Source organism: Lepidochelys kempii, chromosome 1, assembly GCF_965140265.1.
Source record: "Lepidochelys kempii isolate rLepKem1 chromosome 1, rLepKem1.hap2, whole genome shotgun sequence".
In the NCBI taxonomy this organism is placed as follows: domain Eukaryota; kingdom Metazoa; phylum Chordata; order Testudines; family Cheloniidae; genus Lepidochelys; species Lepidochelys kempii.
In genome coordinates this window covers 180145032-180166782 of record NC_133256.1, presented here as the reverse complement: position 1 = coordinate 180166782, position 21751 = coordinate 180145032, and the positions used below count along the sequence as shown (strand labels likewise).

Genomic DNA, 21751 nt, shown 5'->3' with positions numbered 1-21751 from the left:
TATAGAATCTGAGTTTGTATGGCAGTCAACTCTTTTTGTGTGAGGGGATGATTTCCTTTGTCTAGTCTACTAAAATGGATAAGGGATTTAAAGTACTGTAATCAGAATTGTATTTAAATCATCTTTACATAAAAATGCATTGTCTGGTATCTATAAACAAGATGATTATTTTGATAATTCAGATTTCCATTTTTGAGTACCTACTTAACAACACAATTAAGTTTATAAATGGCTTAAATGTTGGAATTGATACTGGACCAATAAATCAAGCGAATGTGTAAGCCTGTTTGAAAAATCTACTTGAAAGGCCTTCCAAAATAAGTCAAATGGAAATCTTCAGCTAAACAGACGAAACATTTGCAGTATTTTCTACTATATATTAAGGGGTAACTGAACTAGGCTGCTTTGAACAGAAGTAATAGCTTCATGCAATTGCTGATTTCAGATAGATAGAATTGGAAGCCTAATTTTTCTCTCTGAGCTGAAATCCTAAAAACACAATTGTATATCTTTAGCTGTGTGTACACAAAGCATTCACATTGTTCACTAAAGAGTCCTTAAATTGGAAGCCTTGTTAATCTCCCTTTTGAATGTTGTTCCAGATACTTTATTAAGTAATCTTCATCTCCTGTCTTGTTTTCTCTGAAGCTCCTAAAATGTAACTCTTGTAGTGTATTATAGTTAAGCCAATGTACTTGTCACTTGATCTAGAACACACATTATACTAACAAGCTCTTTTGGCACATTGAGGATTCTCCTCTCCACCCTCTCATCCCCATTCCTTTATTACTCCAGGCCCTTGTTGGTGATAAGACGTTGGCATTTCGGCTGATGGATGCAGAGATGTATACAAATATGAGTGTGCTTTCACCTCTCACTCCGGTTATTGATCGTGGAATACAGCTTCATAAAATGATTCGCCTCATTACTCATGCACTTGGAGGAGAGGGTTATCTCAACTTCATGGGTAAGTGATCTTGGCTAAAAGTCTCCATTTTCTTTTGTTATGTAGGCTTTGTGATGAAGTAAAATGACCTGGCAACATCCTGCAATTGCAGTATTTATCACAGTGTTGGAGACTTCAGCTTAAATATTTTTACATAGTTTACTTTTTTTTAATCTGGTTTCAAAAAGTAATATTCTCTTTTAAGATGTAGTATAGTCTACAACAGAAAATTTTAAATTGAGTCATTCTAGGATTTAAAAAAATAATTGAATCTCAAAAAGTGTCATCTAGTTGAAGTTACATTTATTTAAAATACCATTCATATAGAAGCTCTATATACTAGCAAAGAGGAGAGAATAGAAGTTGATGAAGTATAGGCAGGAGCTGAAGAGAAAGTCACATGAAAAGAGTCTTATGCAATTACATTCCATGAAGGCATACAACTATTTTCAAAATTTTATAAGGACTTATACGCAAATACAAGAAGTTTAAATACTAAGATGTGTTAACTTAAGTGCCTGGTATTAAATGAGGATATTGATCTACTAAGCATCACAGAAACTTGGTGGAATGATGATCAATGGGACATAGTAATATCAGGGTACAATATATATGAATATGACAATATAGATTGCACTGGTGAGGGAATGGCAGAGTACACGATAAAAAAGCAGAGAGTCAAATATAGTAAAAATCTTAAATAAATCAAACGGTACCTCAAATCTCTATGGATAGAAATTCCATGCTTGAATACTAAGAGTATAGTAGTGGGAATATACTGCTGACTACCTGACGAGCATGGTGATGGTGACTGTGTAATACTCTAGAAGATTAGAAAGGCTAAAAAAACAGAAAACCCAATAATAATGAGGCATTTCAGCTTTCCCCGTATTGACTGGGTACATGTCACCTGAGGATGGGATGCAAAGATAAAAACTCTAGACACCATTAATGACTGCTTCTTGGAGCAACTAGTCCTGGAACCCACAAGGAGAGAGGCAATTCTTGATTTAGTGTAATTAAATTTAAACATCCTTGTAAAGGAGACATACCACGTAAACCCACCCACAATAGTAGCATTTATTTTTAAAAAGGGGAGCTATACTAAAACAAGCAGGCTAGTTAAACAGAAAGTAACAGGAACAGGCACAAGAATGAAATGCCTCCAAACTGTATATAAACTTTTTAAGAACACCATAATAAAAGCTCACACTAAATATATACTCCAAATTAAAAAAACAAAAACAGCAAGAGAACCCTCCCCCCCTGCCCCCCCCCCAAGCCACCCTGACTAAACAGAGTAAAAGAGATGATTAGAGGCAAAAAGTAATCTTTTTTAAAACTGGAAGTCAATTCCTTCTGTGGACAATAGGAAGAAGCATAAGCCCTGGCAAGTCAAGTGTAAAAGTATAATTAGGCAGACCAAAAAAGAATTGGAAGAGCAACTGGTAAAAGACACACAAATAAACAGCAACAATGTTTTTAAGTACATCAGAACCAGGAGGCCTGCCAAACCATCAGTGGGGCCATGATGATCAAAGTGCCAAAGGAGCACTTAAAGAAGTCAAGGCCGTTGTGGAGCATGAATGAATTCTTTGCATAAGTCTTGACTGCAGAAGATGTGCGGGAGATTGCCTCATCACAGCTATTTTTTTTACATTTTTTTTAGGTGACAAATATGAGTAATCGTACCAGATTAAGGTGTCAGTAGAGGGTTTGGAACACATTCATAAATTAAACAATAATGAGTCATCAGAACCAGATAGACTCATTGACTTTGAGGTCAGAATGGAGCATCATGAACATCTAGTCTGACCTCCTACACATTGCAAGCCACAGAACTTCACCCGCCCACTCCTGTAATAGACCCCTAACCTCTGGCTAAGTTACTGAATTCCTCAAATAATGATTTAAAGACTTCAGGTCACAAAATCTAAAACCTCCCAGGGCCTCTGCCAATCTGATCCAGGAAAAAATTCCTTCCCAACCCCAAATATGGCAATCAGTTAGACCCTGAGCATGCAGGCAAAACCCACCAGCCAAACATTTAGGAAAGAATTCTCTGTAGTAACTCAAACTTCCTCATCTAGTGTCCTATCACTGGCTGTTGGAGATATTTGCTGTTAACAGTTGTGGATCAGTTATGTCCCACTGTAGGCATCATACAGTCCCCTCCTTAAATTTGTCGACCTCAATCTTAAAGCCAGTTAGACTTTTTGCTCTGCTGTACACTGCTCTCCTTGGAAGGCTGTTACAAAATTTCACTCCTTTGATAGTTAGAAACCTTCGCCTATCACTAAAATCAGCCTCTGTACCATCTAACTGAAGGATAGCTAATGTAACGCTGATTGATTGATTTTTATTTATTTATTTATTTTTAAATGTTCCAGAGGCAATCCTGGCAGTTACAGGCTGATAAGCCTAACTTCAGTACCAGACAAACTGGTTGAAACTATAATAAAGAACAATGATCAGACACACCTAAATGAACATGGTGTTTTGAGGAAGAGTCAACATTGCTTTTGTAAAGGGAAATCATGGCTCACCAATTTATTAAAATTTGTAGCGGGATCAACAAACATATGTGATCCAATGGGTATAGTGTACTTGGACTTTCAGAAAGCCTTTGACAAGGTCCCATGCCAAAAGTTCTCAAGCAAAGGATGCAGTTGTGGGATAGGAAGGACAGTCCTCTCAGAAATCATTAACTGTTTAAAAGTTAGGAAACACAAAGTAGGAATAAATGTTCAGTTTTCACAATGGAAAGTGGTAAATAGCAGGATCCTCCAAGGATCTGTACTAGGATCAGTGTTCCCCAACTTATTCATAAATGATCTGGAAAATAGGATAAGCAGTGAGGTGGCAAATTTGCAGACAGTGCAAAATTTTACTCAATAGTAAAGTCCAAGCTGACTGTGTAGAGTTACAAAGGGATCTCTCAAAACTGGGTGATGGGGCAATAAAATGGCAGATGAAGTTTAGTGTTAACTGCAAGTAATGCACATTGGAAAATGTAACCCCAAGTATACATACAAAATGTGGTAAAATTAGCAGTTACCACTCAACAAGATATCCAAGAGTCAGTGTGTATAGTTCTCTGAAAACATCTGCTCAGTGTGCAATGGCAGTCAAAAAAGCTAACTATGGTAGGAACCACTAAGGAAGGTATAGCTAAGACGACAGAAAATATCATAATGCTACTTCATAAATCCATGCTACACCCACATCTTGAATACTGTATGCAGTTGTGGTCACCCCATTTCTAAAAAGATGCATTAGAATTGGAAAAGGTACAGAAAGGGTCTAAAAAATAAAGATTAGGGGTATGGAACAGTGTCCATATAAGAAGAGATTTAAAAGACTAGGCTGTTCCACTTAAAAAAGAGATGACTAAGGGGGGATATGACCGAGGTCTATAAAATCATGAATGGTGTGGAGAAAGTGAATAGGCAAGTATTAGCCTTTCACATAACACAAGAACCAGGTGTCACCCAATGACAGCAGGTTTCAAAAAACATAAGGAAGTACTTCTTCACACAATGCACAGTTAACCCATGGCATTCGTTGCGCCAGGGAATGTTGTGAAGGACAAAAAAATGACTGAGTTCAATAAAGAATTAGACAAGTTCAGAGAGGATAGGTCCTTCAGTGGCTATTAGCCAAAATGGTGCAGGACACAACTTCATGCCCTGGTTGTCCATAAGCTTCTCACTGCCAGAGGCTAGGACTGGACGATCGGACTGATCACTTAATGATTTCCTTGTTCTGTCCATTCCCTCTGAAACCTCTGATACTGACTGCTGCAGAAGACAAGATACTCAACTGGATGGACCAATGGTTTGACCCAGTATGGCCATTCTTACTCTCTTATGAAGTTTATACACTGTATCAAATGTATCACAGATAATGTGAAATAATTGTTGCATGTTTAATTAGCTTTTTATTCAGCTTGAACAACATTGTTTTCAGTAAAATGCAGCAATATTTCTTCTGACAATGCAGAAAAATGAAGGTAATAAATATTTATGCAAAGTATAGGCAGGAATCAAAATATAAATAAGTTAGATCAGCTGGTTCTTTCACAATACTAAGTACGCTATCTAAGGAGGGAGGTTTTGGAAAATGTTTCTACTAAATTACAGATGTCACTGCCACGTATTGGCATGGTAAGGTTAGAAAAACTGCAAGAACTCGACACTGCATGTCAAATTTAGAATGTCAGTGCAGGCTGATTGAGAGTTTAATACTGTGTATGCTTGTAGTGTGAATGAAATTTTTCAGTAAATGTAATGTTTGATAAAATGTACTGTATGTAAAGGGAGAAAAGTTTGCAATAGATAATGGAAGGGAACACACAAGTCCAGAGTGCCTTCTATCTACTATGCTTAAAATAATTGTGTCATGCTGTCTATTCAAGCAAATAAAATAAGAAGTAGCAGCTGTGGTTTTAGATTTTTTTGTTTTTTATTTTTGTTTAAATTTATAAAGTGCCATGAGTGTCAGGGAAAGCAGCCTCCTAGAACAAGTACTGAGGAGGAGAATGAGCAGTGGGAGTCTTCTAGTATGATGGGGGAAGAAGTTGAAGTTCTCTCCTTGTATTTCTTGTGATTTCTCCAACAATACTGAAATGCTTACATACATCATATCTGAAGCAGGACTTTTAAGATTTCTACTTTGGGCCTCATAGCCACAATGACTTAACTCCTGAAACAAAGGTTGTGGAGTCAGCAGTTTAAGGCTCAGTTTTGGTGCCCTTGGCACTTAGCTATCTGCGTGTTCACTAGGGTATTGACTTCAGAATATAGAAACCCTTCCACAATCTCAGGCGATATCTCCTGTCACAGCTGATCAGTGCACCTGGGCTATGTTTTTCTAATGGTGAGAAGCTAAGTCTAGCTTTGCTCCAAGCTCCCCTCAGGACTATCTTAATTTCTTTTTGACGGTCTAAACAAAGAACTACAGCACCCGTCAGACCAGTATTTTGGACTTCAGAGCACTTTGTTTGACAGTCCAACACCACAGTTGTTGAGAGAAACAGCACTTCCTATGGGATGTATCTGAAGGCTGTGACCTAAAGATATTGCTAGTCTTTCACTAAGTCCAATTTAGCAGCTTTCTCCAAGAGGTTTTATATGACTTCTCAGATATCCTAGATATCAATAAGCAGCCAGTGTTTCTGTACATTGGTTGTTAAGTTATCAATATCTATTTTTGCCTTGTTTTTCATGTTTCTGGATATCCAATTATCATTTGCAAGCATTCTCCTTTCTCTCCCTGTGTTCCCTACTGCTTAAATCCCAATTCAAGTGCATTGACACATGAAAACTTGAATGAGAATAGAACAATTGTGTAAGGTCTGTAAATTGGTCTCTTCATAATACAAACCCTCAGGAACATTCCTCCCTTTTGTATGCTGTTTTTCAGCTCTATCTACAGCTTTGCAAGTAATCACTGAGGCTTTAGGCACCCATCTGGCTCTTCTAAAGGCTTGTCTTAGAAAGGAAAAATAGTTGCATATGCTTATTCTGGCTGAATGTGAGCATGACAATCCAAGAACACTCTGTAGTGAGCACTGTCTCTGAAAGACCAATTTACAGTTAAGAGGGAGGGATTCTATAATACCTGGGTAGTGTGGGGAATGTCTGTTTAGTATCTCTGCTCTGAAGTAGAGGCCAATGAGCCATAATCCCCTTTAATTGAAACTTGTTCATCACCACTCCCATACCAGGCTGAGATTTTAACAGGCTCCTAAGATATATTAGTGCTGTTTAGCTACTGTGAGCGGACAAATGAATCTGGCCTACTGTATTAGGGACTTTACAGGATACAGCCATTCTTCTTGTAACATTCTGCTCGTAGTCAGAATGTCAGTTTAGCAATTCACACTCTGTTCATCTGCTTCCTTCTTTTCCACACAACCCTTCAATACCATGAACATGTTGACAGAAATGGCAGCTTGTTTTTCAAAAATTGCTTTTGAAAGAGTGTCCTACAGGTGTTTGTGGTAGGTGATTTTATTCAGTGGTGCAAATATTTTTACTGTTAGGTTTTTTTATTTTATATATCCACGGATGTGCACTTTTGTACATAATCGTAATATAATTGAAATACATTATGCGTATAATTGTAATATAATTCAAAACAGCCTAAATGGACTATTGGGGGAAAAAATATAAATAAGCCTGGCTTTCTTTGTGCACAGCTGCTTATAAATGTCAGATTAGCACTCACCTAGTTGCTATTCCTGAGAAAGAAATTAGTGAAACAATCCTATATCCTCACTCAGTATTTTTTTTTCAGATTTCCCCTTTTAGATGTTTGATTGCTTTGTAGTTGAGAAGTTACTGTGTTTTCAAGAGTCTGATATTGCTGAATTTCCTAGCTTACAAAATGTAGTTTAGTTTTTTAGGATGCTCAATTAATAAACATCTGGTCCATGCTATTTTATTTTTTCTAGTGCAGTAGCACTTAAGAGCTCCAAACAGAGATTTGTGCCCTGTTATGATAAACACTATACAAATAAGTAACACAGAGGATTCCTGCCTCGCAGTTCACAGGCTTCGATTTAGACAATACACAATAGGTCAATAATCAAATCAATGGGAGGTGGGTGGGAGGTCAAGTTAACGTTAGAGACAGGTATGATCATATCAGTTAGTCACAGGTGATTGCCAGCCTAACCAATATTACTGCTGGTCAGCATTCCTATTACCAAAAATTCTCATTTAGTCATTGTGGGTAGTCTTTGTTCATAGTCATGCTTTCTCTTAAATTAATTTCATTTTTAAATAAAAGATAAATGTATTATCTTTGGTTTAAAAAAAGTAAGTTTGGTAGAGGGTAGATGAATAGTTAGAATAAAACTTCACAAACACTTGTTTGCAAAACTTTAGATTAATTATTCTTATCTTACACTGAAGAAATCTTTAAAATAGCAGTCCAGCACTTCATCTGAATGGTAGCTGAATATTCTTAATGTATGTTTAGCTGGAAAAAAAAGAATGACTACCCATTGCTGTTCCTTCTTGGGGGTCTTACCAAGTGCACCATCAGCGAGTGTCAGGCCTTGGGCCTTTACCTGTCCTGGGTGGAATTCCACAATTTGCCCACTCTTAGACCAGAACCTGCATTACAACCCTCTGCTTGCCGGATGTATTATTTAGTAGGCCCAATAGGCTTGGCACCTGGGAGAGTTTTCCTTTAGGATCCTGTGACTATGTACATTAGCAGCAATGCAGAAACCGCTTTTTCAAAACAAAACATGCTTTATTTTGCCAGAAGGTATGGAGCACTTTGAGAAGTAGATTTAAAATAACAGAGACCTAGTCACATTTCCTCATATAAGCTCAACCTGCTTATCTGTAGTTCAGGTGGGTCTGACTTGTTCCCTATCTCTGAGTGGGAGGCAATGCTCGTGGCCTGTTCCCTCTGATGCTGTGTCCTCCCAGCCTGTCCAGTTTTTTTTCACTTGCACAGCCAGCTCACTTCCAAAAAAACCCCTCCTTTTCCTAGCATCTGCAGTTTTAGCTCAAGCTTAGCCTTGAGAAGAGTAAAAATCCAAACTTGGATGGAACCATTTAAATAACTTCTCCCCACAAATGATGGCCCAGCTATTGTTATCTAAAACCCTGTAAAACTGGGTTTAAGGTAACAAAAGTTTGTCAACCCCCAGTTCCAGTCTGGCTTAACCATTTCACTTCAATAAGTAATTCAATACAAAATTGAACAGGGAAACTATGTCAGACATATCATAAGAATAATGCAGATATCTACCAATTTGTTACAGAGGCAAAAGGGGTAATAGCATTGTAGCGCTAAATATTTGTTAGTGTCCAAACACTCCATGTGGGAATGGGGCCTGTTTTGTTTGTATCTGTACAAACATAGAAAAGCGATCATGGTTCTTATGAAGGGTTCATAGTCTAAAGATGCAAATAGATGAAGGGTCGGGGGATAGGGAAACACCATGCAAATAATCAAATATGGTGAAGAGCGGGCACAGTTTTGCTACCGGTGTAGTAGATGTTTGTTCTTTAATTGCAGGGGGAGAGGAGGGAGTAAGGGACTAGGGAAAGGAAAGAAGAGGAACAGTGAAAGCTGTGTAGCAATGCTGTCTTTGATTAAAAGTTCCAATAAAAATAAAAGTTTGAAGAGCCCATTAAGAATCTACCAAAAGAAACTATAGTGCTGCTGTGATGTGCATGCAGCTATTAAATTCAGGAACTTTAAATAGTGTACTATGTACAGTGAATGCAAGAAGATGAAAAATACATAGACTCAAGGGAAGCAAAAATGAGGTAATCTGAAGTACAAGCCGATAAGATCTTTAACCTCTATTAATGCTTGCTTAACATTGTAAGAGTCAGCGTGGAAAAACTTGCATTTTTAAGCTCTTTATTATTTTGAGCCGCAGTGACAAAGTGTTAGCACTAATTAAGTGTATTTTTTTTCTTATTTGTTCTGTGACCCAAGCTGCAAAAGCAAATGTGTCCCTAAAACTAAAAGAAAGAAATATCAATATAACCCACATAGATTTGTCTTCTCTAATTCACACAGTTCACTTCAGGAATGATGAGTCAAAGTCTGGAATAAAAATGACTTGGTTTAAACTTTAATATAAATAGTATGGTTAAAGCAAACTGAATATTTTAATGAAGTAAAACTGGAATATTAATTCTAACAGCCATTTACTGTTGGCTCTCTTTCTACAGTGTGAAAAATTGTACCCTGTATTGACTTATTCAAGAAAATACTGTCCTCTACTTCATTTTATTCTTTTGTAAGCATAATTGGTCTGTGTTTTCCATTATAACCACTAAATTTTTGAAATTTTATATCTGTTAATTTTATATCTGTAGCTGTTGTAAAACAAATCATATTAACTGTTCAAGAGTTCTCAATCTTCATTTTCCCCTCTTTTGTGATACCACAAATGATTTAAATTGGTTATGCTGGATTTGTCTGACACAGCTCAAAAGTGCATGTGTGTGCTTATGTATTTAACAAAGCTCTAGAGAAACACAAAAATCAAGTGGTTTTTTTTTAAGTGACTGGTCAGGAAGAGTTTATAAAAATAACTTCATCTAAAAGTGCTGAAATTGAAGACTTGGGGTTTGATGAGTGTATTTTGGAGTTTACACTTCTGTTTAATGGGTGCATACAGTGTCAGGGTACCCCCACACACACACACACACACTGAACTCTGAGGTACAGCTGTGGGCACCCACATGAAAGACCTTGTAAGCTTATATTCTACCAGCTTAGGTTAAAACTTCTCCAAGGTACAAATTCCTTTCCTTGTCCTTGGATGGTATATTGCTGCCACCACCAAGTGATTTACACAAACATGCAGGGAAGGGTCACTTGCAATCCCTATCCCCCACCAAGCCCCTACACCCACTTTCCTGGAGAGGCTTGAGAATAAAATACCAACCAGTTGCCTTAGCAGTGTGAGCACAGACCAGACCCTTTGTCTTCAGGACACCAAAATCAATCAGGTTCTTAAAAGACAAACTTTTATTATAAAGAAAAAAGTAAAAGCATCATACCTGCAAAGTCAGGGTGAAGGTAACTTTTACAGAGTAATAAAAAGATTTAAAACACAGAGGATTTTCCTCTGGGCTCAGCTTCACAGTTACAAAAGCAGGAACGAAACTACCACTTTAGCATAGGGAAATTTACAAGCCAAAACAAGAGAGAACCTAATGCATTTCCTTGCCCCACTCACAGTTTCTGTGGTATTAGATGGATTATTCCAGGTATATTTTTCAGGAACTATTGTACCTGCTTGGCTTCTCCCTCCATCTGGAGAGGGAACAACACACAGAACAACAAAACAAATCCTTCCTTCCAGGATTTGAAAGTATCTTTTTTCCTCATTGGTCCTTCTGGTCAGGTGCCAACTAGGTTATTTGAATTGCTCAACCCTTTACAGGTAAGGCAATCCAGTACAGTTGCCAAGGAGGGATTTTATGCTACTGAATGGGCTGGCATACATAAAGGTTGCTACCCTTCCCCCTACATTCATGACACCTAGCAAAATACGCTTTGAGCTGCTGGATATATTAAGTACCTAACTTCATTCTGACAGGAAGGATGAACTTCTGGTTAAAATATGGAACAAGGAGTCATGCTGTCTGAACTCTGTTCCAGGCTCTGTGACAAACTTTGTGTTCTGTTGAGCAAATTAGTTAAGTTGTTTGTGCCACAGTTGCTCTTCTCAAAAATGACATGGCTGCTTACCTCCATACTGCTATTGTGCACTTAATTGCTTTCAGATTCTTAGCTGGCCAGTTCTATAGAAGTGCAAATTATTATCATGTCTGTTTGTTGAGACTTCACTGGAACCGACATCTTTTTAAAAGTTGCCTGAAGTATATGCTGGAGACTAGCAGAGAAGTGGTAGAACAAGACGGATCTGTTTTGAAATAATTCCCAACCGTCTCCTCCCATTTTTTTTCTCCCTCAACTCCCACCTAGAATCTAATTTCTAAGCGTAGTCAAATATCAAAAATGTGTTGCTTCAGAACTGGAAGCACCAGTGCACCAGAGAAAAGTGCCTGGGCCAGAGCTTGTTAGTTTCATTGCCTGGGGTATATAAGATAATATATTTGCCTAATAGAAGAATAGCAGCGATACAGATCTGTGACACTGTGAGTCTATTCTACCACATGTAAGAAATATGTGGATAGATTTGGGAGAGCAACAAAAATGATACAGTAGAACCTCAGAAACACGTACACCTCGGGAATGGAGGTTGTTTGTAACTCTAAACAAAACATTTCTTCAAAAGTTTACAACTGAACATTGACTTAATACAGCTTTGAAACTTTACTATGTAGAAGAAGAATGCTGTTTTTAACCTTCTTAATTGAAATGAAACAAGCACAGAAACAGTTTCCTTACCTTGTGAAATCTTTTTTGATCTTTCCCTTTATATTTTTAGTATTTTACATTTAACAAAGTACCGTACTGTACAGTAATATGTGTGGGGTTTTTTTGTTTTTTTGAGTCTCTGCTGCCTGATTTTGTACTTCCAGTTCCAATTAAGATGTGTGCTTGACCAGTCGGTTCGTAATGCTGGTGTCATAACTCTGAGGTTCTACTGTAAAAGGTTTAGAAAACCTAGCCTATGAGGAAAGGTTAAAAAAAACTGGGCTTGTTTAGTCTTAAGAAGAGTGAGAAGGGACCTGATAAGTCTTCAGATCTGTTAGAGGCTGTTATAAAGAGCTCTGTGATCAATTGCTCTCCATGTCTGCTGAAGGTAGGATAAGAAGTAGTAGGCTTAATATGCAGCAATGGAGATCTATTGGATTGCCATATTGGAGGGGGACAACGACATTGTAATGGTAATAATGGGTAAGCACTCAAACAGGTTAGTAAGGAAGTTTGTGGAATCCCTGTCATTGAACGTTTTTAAGAACAGGTGAAACAAGACCCTTTTAATGTTGGAAGCATCATAGAGTATGGGTCACGTTATGTTTGGACAGGATTGGCTAACACTTTTGCTGAGCTTTGGCCTAACTTTGCTTGCCATTGCGTTACCTTGCTGACTTGACTTTGTGTAAACTTGCTCAATGATGCTTACAGCTGCTATGTAGGACAGAGTTGATATTTTGACCACAGAATGTATCTAAGTTGGAAGATATTACATAGATAAGAGGAAGTTATTAGTACCATGGACATTCGGAATATACTGCCAAAGATGATTAGGAGAAAACCAGAAAGTTCCTATGCTGAGTAAGGAGTGTATGGCCTGGTCAGCCTGCAAGATCAATGTGTGATCAAGGGAAATAAACCAATTAGAAAAGAGAGCGAACTTTTGCTGTCTATGCTATTTTCAAGTTCTATAAATTGAAGTTTACTCATGCACATTGTATGAGTTTTCTATAAGACGTGTAGTGCTTAATATTGATTGAAGAAAAGTTATGGTTATATAATTTGAATAGGTATAAATATGCCAGAATGTAAGGGAGTAGTTGGAGTCTTGTAGGACAAATCCATCATGACCTGCCTATGCCCCAGGAGAAGGTAACTCCTTACTCCTTCTGCTTACCTGTCATTCATGGCTTTTATTGTCATTGTAATTACTTTGGGTTCAAATAAAGGTTTGAATTAATAAACCTAAGTGTGTCAGCCCAAGTGTGTTAAAGATTGCCCAACAACAGGGATGATGTAGGTGTATTTGGTCCTGTTTCAGGATGGGGAATGGACAGGAAGACTTCTCAATGTCCCTTCCAGCCCTATATTTCTTTGATTCTATGTTGGATCTTCAGTTATTCTTTACAAGGAATATGGTGAGTTTAGCAAAGTGGGCTGAGATATTACAAGCAGAAAATATTGTGACTTTTATATTAAAAAATTGTCTCCATAGTTTTCTCCCTACGTTAAAAAAACTGCCATTGAAGTAATCAGGCTGATGTTAAGCTACATTTGCCTACCTTGGTAGGAACACTAATGTTCTTTTGTGATGCCTACAAAGCACTACCAGTTGATAATGGCATGGTAAGCATTCAACTTTAGATCTCTGCTTCATGATTACTTGCATCTTTAGTCTTATCCCCTTCTTCTCTCTGGCCCCCTTAAGCCTCCATTTGTCAATATTTTTCTCTGTTTAAAAGAACTATCATCCAACCTCTCTTATCGTGCAGAATTTTATGTACTCTGGACTTGTAGGTTTTTTTAAAATACAGTGTTAGCAACCCCAACCATTCAAAAATCATTATTTTTTGTGGCCTGATTAATAAGAGACTTAAAAAACATAAGATTTAAAATAGGATCTTTTTATTTGTCTTTGGCCTTGAGCCCGTAGGGTGCACTCACTTCATGTTTTCAAACTTTTCTTCATCAGCATGAAGCTTAGAAACTTCCTTTTTTATGATAAAATTTGAGATTCTTGTGCAGTTACTTGATTCCAGCAGTTGGGATTTTAGGAGGAACGCCAGACTTCCTGAGACTCTCAGTAGTTTACAGATACTTGCTTTACCCAATTAGCTTTCTGTTCAAGCTTAGCCATTGGACAATTGATTTCCTGTAGGAATTGCTGTGTTTTCACTAATTTATGTTTTGTTGATATTTAGCATTTTGCATTTTTCTGATCTTGAAACTGAAAATTAATTGAGTTTCATAGTTGTTTAGTCAGTTTAACTTTCATGCTCTCAGTGCTGTTTTGTATGGATTGTAAACAATGCAGGGGAATATTTGTTTTAAAGTTTATGCTTGGAATTTAGAAAAAAGAAATGTTTTCAATTATCTTTAATAAGTTTACTTTTGCAAAATCTCAGTTTGGTCCCAAATTTGAGCCGCCTCACTTTAAAAGGGATGTATTCTTGTGTCTACTGATTCAGAAATACAGTACAGATAATCTTCCATCATTTCACCATACTTCTTTATGCCAGAAGTTACTGTTATTAAGATGAAAAGATGAAACAGGATGGTTTCTTTCCTCAATGAACCATTAAATATGTAATCATCTAGAATATCTAATAAAGGTACACTTTCTGTACTGCAGTTAACTTGATTACTACAAAATGCCTTGAAGTATTATTGGTTTATGTAATCTTGAAGTGCTTTTAAATCTATATTTTATCAGCAGTTTATTCTGAAACCACTGTGAAAAAAATGTTTTTCTTTGGAATTTATTTTATTATATCTTTGAGGGGCTGAAGTGAGTCTTTTTATCAAGTATACAAAATGGCTTTGTATACTTTGTTATAAAGGATACTGTCTTATTACTACTTTTGTTCAGAAATGTGCTTAAATATATTAAATTAAAAGCATCTACCAATAATACAGCTACTAGAGCCATGTCCATATGTACAGCACTGCAGCAGCACAGCTGTACTGGTGAAGAGCAAGGGTTTAGCCCCAGGTTCCCCCACAGCCATAGAGGAATTCTGTGGCAGAGACTGGAACAATGGCCCTGATGTCCTCTCCTCAGTTTGGACCATAAGACACTCCTTCCACTCCTGTCTAGCTTAAAAATACACACACAAATAACAGTATTGTGGTTTTTTTGTTTTTACAAATTTTTACAAATTGTGTTTAATGTGTTCTTAAAAGACCATATAGTTTGCATATAGTATGTTCCTCCCTTACCCCTCATTCTTTGTGATGGAGGATAAAATTAAGATTTATTTTTCTCTTTTTCGTGTTTATTCACACAGTTCTGGGAATAAGTAACTTCCTGCAAAACAGCTACCTCCAGCAACAATTTAGTTGATGCAGAGTCAAAAATTATTCAAGGCTGGCTATTCTGCAATCTCCTGTAAAACCAGCAATATGTTTCTGTGAATGGGGGAAGGATGGGTTCATTTTGGTCCTATACTAGAGGGTTGTTTTTTTTTAAATATGGAATATCATGTACAAAGAATGAATATAGATAACACCTGGATTTGTGCTGGAAATGGCCCAACTTGATGATTACTTTAGATAAGCTATTACCAGCAGGGCAGTGGGGTCGGAGGAGGTATTGTTTCATGGTCTCTGTGTGTATATAATGTCTTCTGCAGTTTCCATGGTATGCATCCAATGAAGTGAGCTGTAGCTCACGAAAGCTCATGCTCAAATAAATTGGTTAGTCTCTAAGGTGCCACAAGTACTCCTTTTCTTTTTGCGAATCAGCCTCTGCAGTCCGTCAGTACCAATCTCGGCAATAAAGAGCACCAAACAGAGCTGGACCCACCCAATTAATTGAGTGAGTGTCCCCCTGAACTATGTGTCCTACTTGACTCTTTACTTGTGAAAGGAACTGTGTCGACTGAAGGAGGAGACTAGTTATGTTCAGTCCTGAGAACTGGTCTCTTCCCCTCCTCTCCCCACCCATTTTTCCCTTTTATACCACCTCTGTACCTACTTGAAAATATACACTCTGATACCATCCAGTAGAGATACTCACTGATATTTGGCTAACCAAAATTGACCTATTGCTGGAACCCCACCAACAAAGTTACAGCAAGCCTTAGCAAGTAAGAGCAGTGTACCTCCATAACTGCCTGTGTTCACTGGCCCCTTATTGCCATCAGCCTACTAATATCTGCTAACGTTCAACTGTGTGGGGACCTATTAAGGGCTGTTATAAGGAAGACTGTGATCAATTGTATTCCAGGTAAAACAAGGAGCAGTGGACTTAATCTGCAGCAGGGGAGATTTAGATTAGATATTAGGGGGAAATTGTCTAACTATAAGGGTAGTTAAGCTCTAGAATAGGTTTCTAAAAGAGGTTGTGGATTCCCCATCATTTGACATTTTTAAACAGGCTGAAGAAACACCTGTCAGGGATTACCTAGATATACTTGATCCTGCCACTGCGCAGGGGGTTGGATTGATGACTTCTCAAGGTCCCTTCCAGCACTACATTTGTATGATTCTATGAGTTGTCCAGAAAGGGCTCAGCAGATGCACATCAGAAAGTAAATAAACAGGACTGTCCAGCCAAATTACTCAGGAGAAAAAGTTCCTTCTTGATTATGCTTCTGCCAACTGCAAAGACGCTGCTCTTTCAGAAGGAGGGGAGAAGTGAACTAAATTTCCCCCCTTGATCCCAAACAACTTAACTTGAACAAATCTAGAGCAACCAGTACAACCGAAAATGGGAAGAAGCCCTTCAGACAGTCTTCTGTGAAAGGCAATGCAGAGCCAAAGAGAACTAACCTTCTCTTATTCATTCACTGGAACTGTAATTGTGGGACATGGCTGAGCAGCTGACATGTTCTTTTACTACATAAAAGATCATACACAAGTTCTAACATGAATTTGGACTTCTGGGTTTCTAATAGTTGGGAGTTTTTTCAGCTCAATGCTGTCATTAATTCCCTAAATCAATGTTACTTTATAAGCTAGGTGAGACGGTTGGCTCTTCTTGGGTGGGTATGTCTCGATCTCTCCTGTTGGAGCACTTCCACTTTTTATTAATAACTAAATAGTTTCAGAGCCAGAGAGCCCCTGATTAACTCTCTAGTCCTGTGGTTAGGGCACTCATCTGGGATGTGGGAGACCTGGGTTTTGCTCCTTGCTCTGCCTGATTCAGACCAGGGACTTGAACTTGGGTCTCCCACAAGACTGCTGTAACCACTAGACTATAGAAAGTTGTGGGATGGGAGCTTCTCTGATTTTGACCAGAAATCCATCCAGGACCAGGGAAATATTCCTGAGAAAAGTTTTGTTGAAACCAAGCAGCGCTAAAGAACCCACCTTTTTTCTTAGTGTGGACTCATCCTAAATTAATTTGGTAATCACAAACAGAAGAGGGGGAGTATGAAGGGTTGGTGAAAGAATGAAAATAAAACCCATCTGGCTCATGATTTTCTTTGTTCTTATTTTGTGTGGATTTTATTTTAGTGAACAAGGCAGGTTGTTTGTTTGTTTTCCACCAGTTGGTGCTTGTTTGTGTGCGGCTCTTTACAATGGCTGCCAACTTCAGAATATAACGTTAATAATAGTTAGTTAATAATGGTGATTATAAACTCAACCCCTTCCTCCCCAACTGGGAAAATTTTCACTTTTAAGTTGGCTAGAGTAGTCAGATCAGTTAATTCACAGATGCATGTGCGCACACACAAAAATTGCATAAAGCTCACTTACTATACAAATAATCGTTCCTTTCCTTTTCGCTTTCTATATTCTTCTTATCCTTCTACATTCATCTTGAGTAGATCTGGGTGAAATTTCTCAACCAAAACTTTTTTTGCCAACTTACAGTTTTCGAGTGACAGCAAAACATTTTGCAAATCTATGTCAGTTTTGCCAAATCGTCCCTCTGGGTCATGGTGGAATCGAAATGTTTCATTTTGACATTTTCCTAACAAAATGCTTCAATTAGAAATGTCTTCATTAGAAATTACTTTTACTAAAAAAAACCAACAAAAAAAGCCTTTAAAATGTTTGAAATATAAACAAAATGTTTAGTGTTGGGTCAAACAAAATGTTCTGTTTGACCCAAGATGGTTTATTTTTCAGGATTGCCAGCAAATTGGGTGGGGGCGCATTATTCACCTGATCCTACTGTGTTTTGCTTGCCTCATACTGACTCTTCTATAATTTTGCAACCTTTCAAGAAAGTTTTTCTACAGAATGCTTTGTTTCTTCAAGACATTCTTTTTTGTTTGATCTGGCCATTTTTTGCCTACTACGGGCCTATGCAAAAGATGTTAAATTTGGAGTAGAGGCTACAGCTCTCATGCCACAGGGAGTAGATCTTCTAGCAGATGCTGTAGCTGTCACCATGGGACCAAAGGGTAGAACGGTGATTATTGAACAAAGCTGGGGAAGTCCCAAGATAACAAGAGATGGTGTGACAGTAGCCAAGGCAATTGACTTGAAAGACAAATACTCTGCTTTTTCATCTGTTCTCTCTCCTCTTTTCCGCTTGTGTCCTCCATCTGTACCCTTCATTTCTGCCTGATGTGCTGTGGTGATCTTGACATTGAGACCAGAATTCAGTGTTACTCCTCCTCTTCCTCCCCCACCTGCTATGGGATGCTGAGTGTTTTGAAGTTTGTTCAGGTAAATTAGATATAGCCTCCTAAATGTGCAAAGGTTGATAGCCCTGGATAATGATGATTAAAGGGGCTGATCTTGATGGCCAATTTGTGCTGGAAAATCCTAGTTCGTTCAATCTCTGGATGCTTGGGCCTAATGGAGGCCTCAGATGTACTAGGATACCTCCTTCCCAGGTAAATACACTTAATATATTATGCTTGCAAGTAGCTGTATAATATAGCAGTGGTTACAAAAAGAATTAAGGCAAAGGTGGTCTAGGGGAGTGAAGGGATTAAAATAACAGAAGGTACTGTTGTGGACAGTTTTACCTCATCTTGGGCAGATGAGCCAGTGAGCTATTAGAGAGTCTTTTTTCAGAGAAAATGAAAGCTAAAAGGTATTTTTACGCCCTATTGGATAGTTTGTCAAGCATTGCTTCATTCCTTAGTGGCCTATCCAAAAGAATGCAGCGTTGTTGGGTTTTTTTTGTTTTTTGTTAGGCCATGTCTTCAGTACCATTGTTAAAGTGGCACAGCTACAGTGCTGCAGCAAGATTCTAGCGTAGATGTTTCCTACAGGGACAGAAGGTTTTTTTTTTTTCCATTGCTGTGACACCAATCCCTAATTTTGGCAGCTATGCTGTTTGCTCAAAAAAAAAAAAAAAATTCTGATGCTCACTCCAACTGAAAGGCAATTAGAACTCTTAAAACTCTATGAACAAAAAGACTTTTTAATTCTACAAGGTACAATATTCCAAAGACTTTTAAATAAAAATATTTCTCACTGTTCAAAGTTTTTTGATTGATAAAATACACAAGTATAATGGCTAAATTAATTTAAATTGAGTCAGTATTTAATTTGTGGAAACTTATTTTATATTTGGAACATCTGCTACTTCATTTGCAAAAATCAATAACAATCGACTCTTTGTCATATTGGTGACTGTAACGTTTTATGGCAGTTAATTTCCACAAAACAGGCTTCATCAACTAGTAATCCATTCTCATGCTTCAGGGAAAAATCTTTTCACTTTAAATTACCTTAAATAGTAGTAATAATTTGAGTAACTTCAGCCACAGTTTCTTATCTCTGCAAGACAAATTCATTCTGCTGGATTAAGTTTTTATTTGTATTTATATTTGTAGGTAGTATAGATTTATTTATTTATTTTTCTTTTGTTGTGAGAAACACCATTACTTACTATTAATATTTCTGGATTGATCCATAGGAACTTTACACAGATATTTAAGTTCATGGCTCTGTCCCAAGGAGCTTACAATACAGAAAAGTAGGGCATGCATAGTCAGAGTTTGGGGTTGCTAAACTAACATTCTATCTATTATGTCAGTTTGCTTATTACTATATTTGCTAATAATACTTTGGCATTACATGGAACTCTTGAAGGGACTGTGGGGCAGGAGGAAAATAGTGTCTTAGAGGAAAGCGAAGTAGCATGATTTATGGGGTTATGGCTGACGTTCCAAGCACTGAGAATTGTGTGGTAAAGGTATAGAGGTGTTTGCGCCAGAAGGAAATAGGGACGTTTCAAAGAAAGTGGAATTGGCAGAATCCAGGGCCAAAACAGCAGAAAAGTCAGTAATACTATATAGGTACCAAGTTAGACATCGGTAAGCCAATATTCTGCCAACAGAAATTTAGCTTCTGCTGTTCCAGCCAAAACAGTATTTTTTTTTATTTTGGTAAATAAGAACGCCAAATCAAAAGTTTGTATCGTCCACAAGTAGTTTATATCATATGAATAGCCAAGAATTGCACATACAGACCATGAAAATGTCTTGACTGAAAAATAATTGACATGTCAGACTTTCTTGACTATTTGTAGGGATTGTTTAGTTTTTTTATTTGCACGGTCATTCTGCATTTCAATATAGAGGTGATTTTAGAGAAAAATTTCTGAGCTTTGCATCTACTATACATTTCTCGGACAATTCTAGTACAAACTTTTTCTTAGGCTTAAGCAGAGTTCTTTATGAAAATCAAAGTTCACTTTTTCCTTTGAACCAACGACCCTTTTTGTTTTAAAAGCAGCACAACTTTTTTAAATATTGAAAGCTTCCTTCTACCAAGGCTGCAATATACATTTTCACTTGAGTTTTAAAGAAACTATAAAAGGCTTCCTAATTTGTTGTTGTTGAACTGGAAAAACATCATATAAGAACGGTAAGTATAAGATCCTAAACCCAATTTACATAATCTACAAAGATGACAGTTGCTATGTGAAAAGAAATGGAATCCTGAGCTCCAACCAAATTAACACCAAGAAGGTAAACTCTATGAAAAAAGTTTTACTGAAGCTAAAAATTGTACCTGCGAACAACATGACATTGTTTGCCTGCTATAACATCAATACTTTAAAACAAACAATGTGCATACCAAATACCTTGTCGTTAGAAACTGACACACACACACCCACACCCACACATATAAAAATAAACTACTTTATGGAGAAAAGTATGTTTCTTCTACTCTAAAAGTATTTGTTACAAGAATTGAAAACTGCATACTGCATTTAAATACCTGAACTTTAACTTTGATATTGTTTTCCTATTTTTATTCTTTTCATTTTAATTCTCATCTATCAACTTAATTTTTTATTCTTTTTTCACTAACTTTCTGTTTCACAAGTGAAACTAAATTAATCTCATCTTTTTGTCAATACATAAGTAAAGTAATTATAACATATAAACCTTTCAAATCCAGTTTGTTAAAGGGTTTTTTTGTTTGCTGAGTATTTTTGGCTGGTGCAGAAAGATGGATGCTTTACTCGCCCTCTCCCCCCCCCCTCGCCCCTCTCTATTTTACCATGCCTTTTGTTGATGTTGGTGAGATGCAACTGACAAATGAGAACTTATATTCCAAGTTCTAAGTTGAGGCTGCCTCGATTCAAGATGTTCAAGTTGAATGCTGCCATTTCTGGTCCTCCCAGGATATTGTCCAGTTTTGCAAAGAGAAGGGTGAACCACAATTTGAAAAGGAATGGAAACTAGATAGAAGGGATGGTACCCAATGGTCATTTCCAATATGATTTTTCTTTGTTTCTTGGCAACTTCTTCTTGGTCTCATATCTTCACTGTCCAGGATTATCCAATTACTTGTTTTCCAAATGGCTTGTTTCTACTGAAAAACATACCTCTTCATGTGTGAGAATCTTGTTTGGACAGATGTTCTTGCTCTGGCTTATCGTGTGCCATTTTGTAGAAATTATTCTAACCAGAAGTTAGCTTTCGTCTCAAAATATTTAGAGAGTGGTTTTTTAGCCAGGTGGTCATTTTTTTCTGAAGTATTGCATTTCAGAATGTTAAGTCT

General features: G+C 37.3%; 1 protein-coding gene across 5 annotated transcripts in view; it reads left to right on the top strand.

Moving 5' to 3' along the window:
* GBE1 (1,4-alpha-glucan branching enzyme 1) overlaps window positions 1-21751 on the top strand; it is a 303297-nt gene that overhangs the window by 202736 nt on the left and 78810 nt on the right. For all 5 annotated transcript variants that reach the window (XM_073304014.1, XM_073304034.1, XM_073304024.1 and 2 more), the window contains one exon: window positions 796-967. In XM_073304014.1, the coding sequence (XP_073160115.1) occupies window positions 796-967 (172 nt within the window). The remainder of the gene's footprint in view (window positions 1-795; window positions 968-21751) is intronic.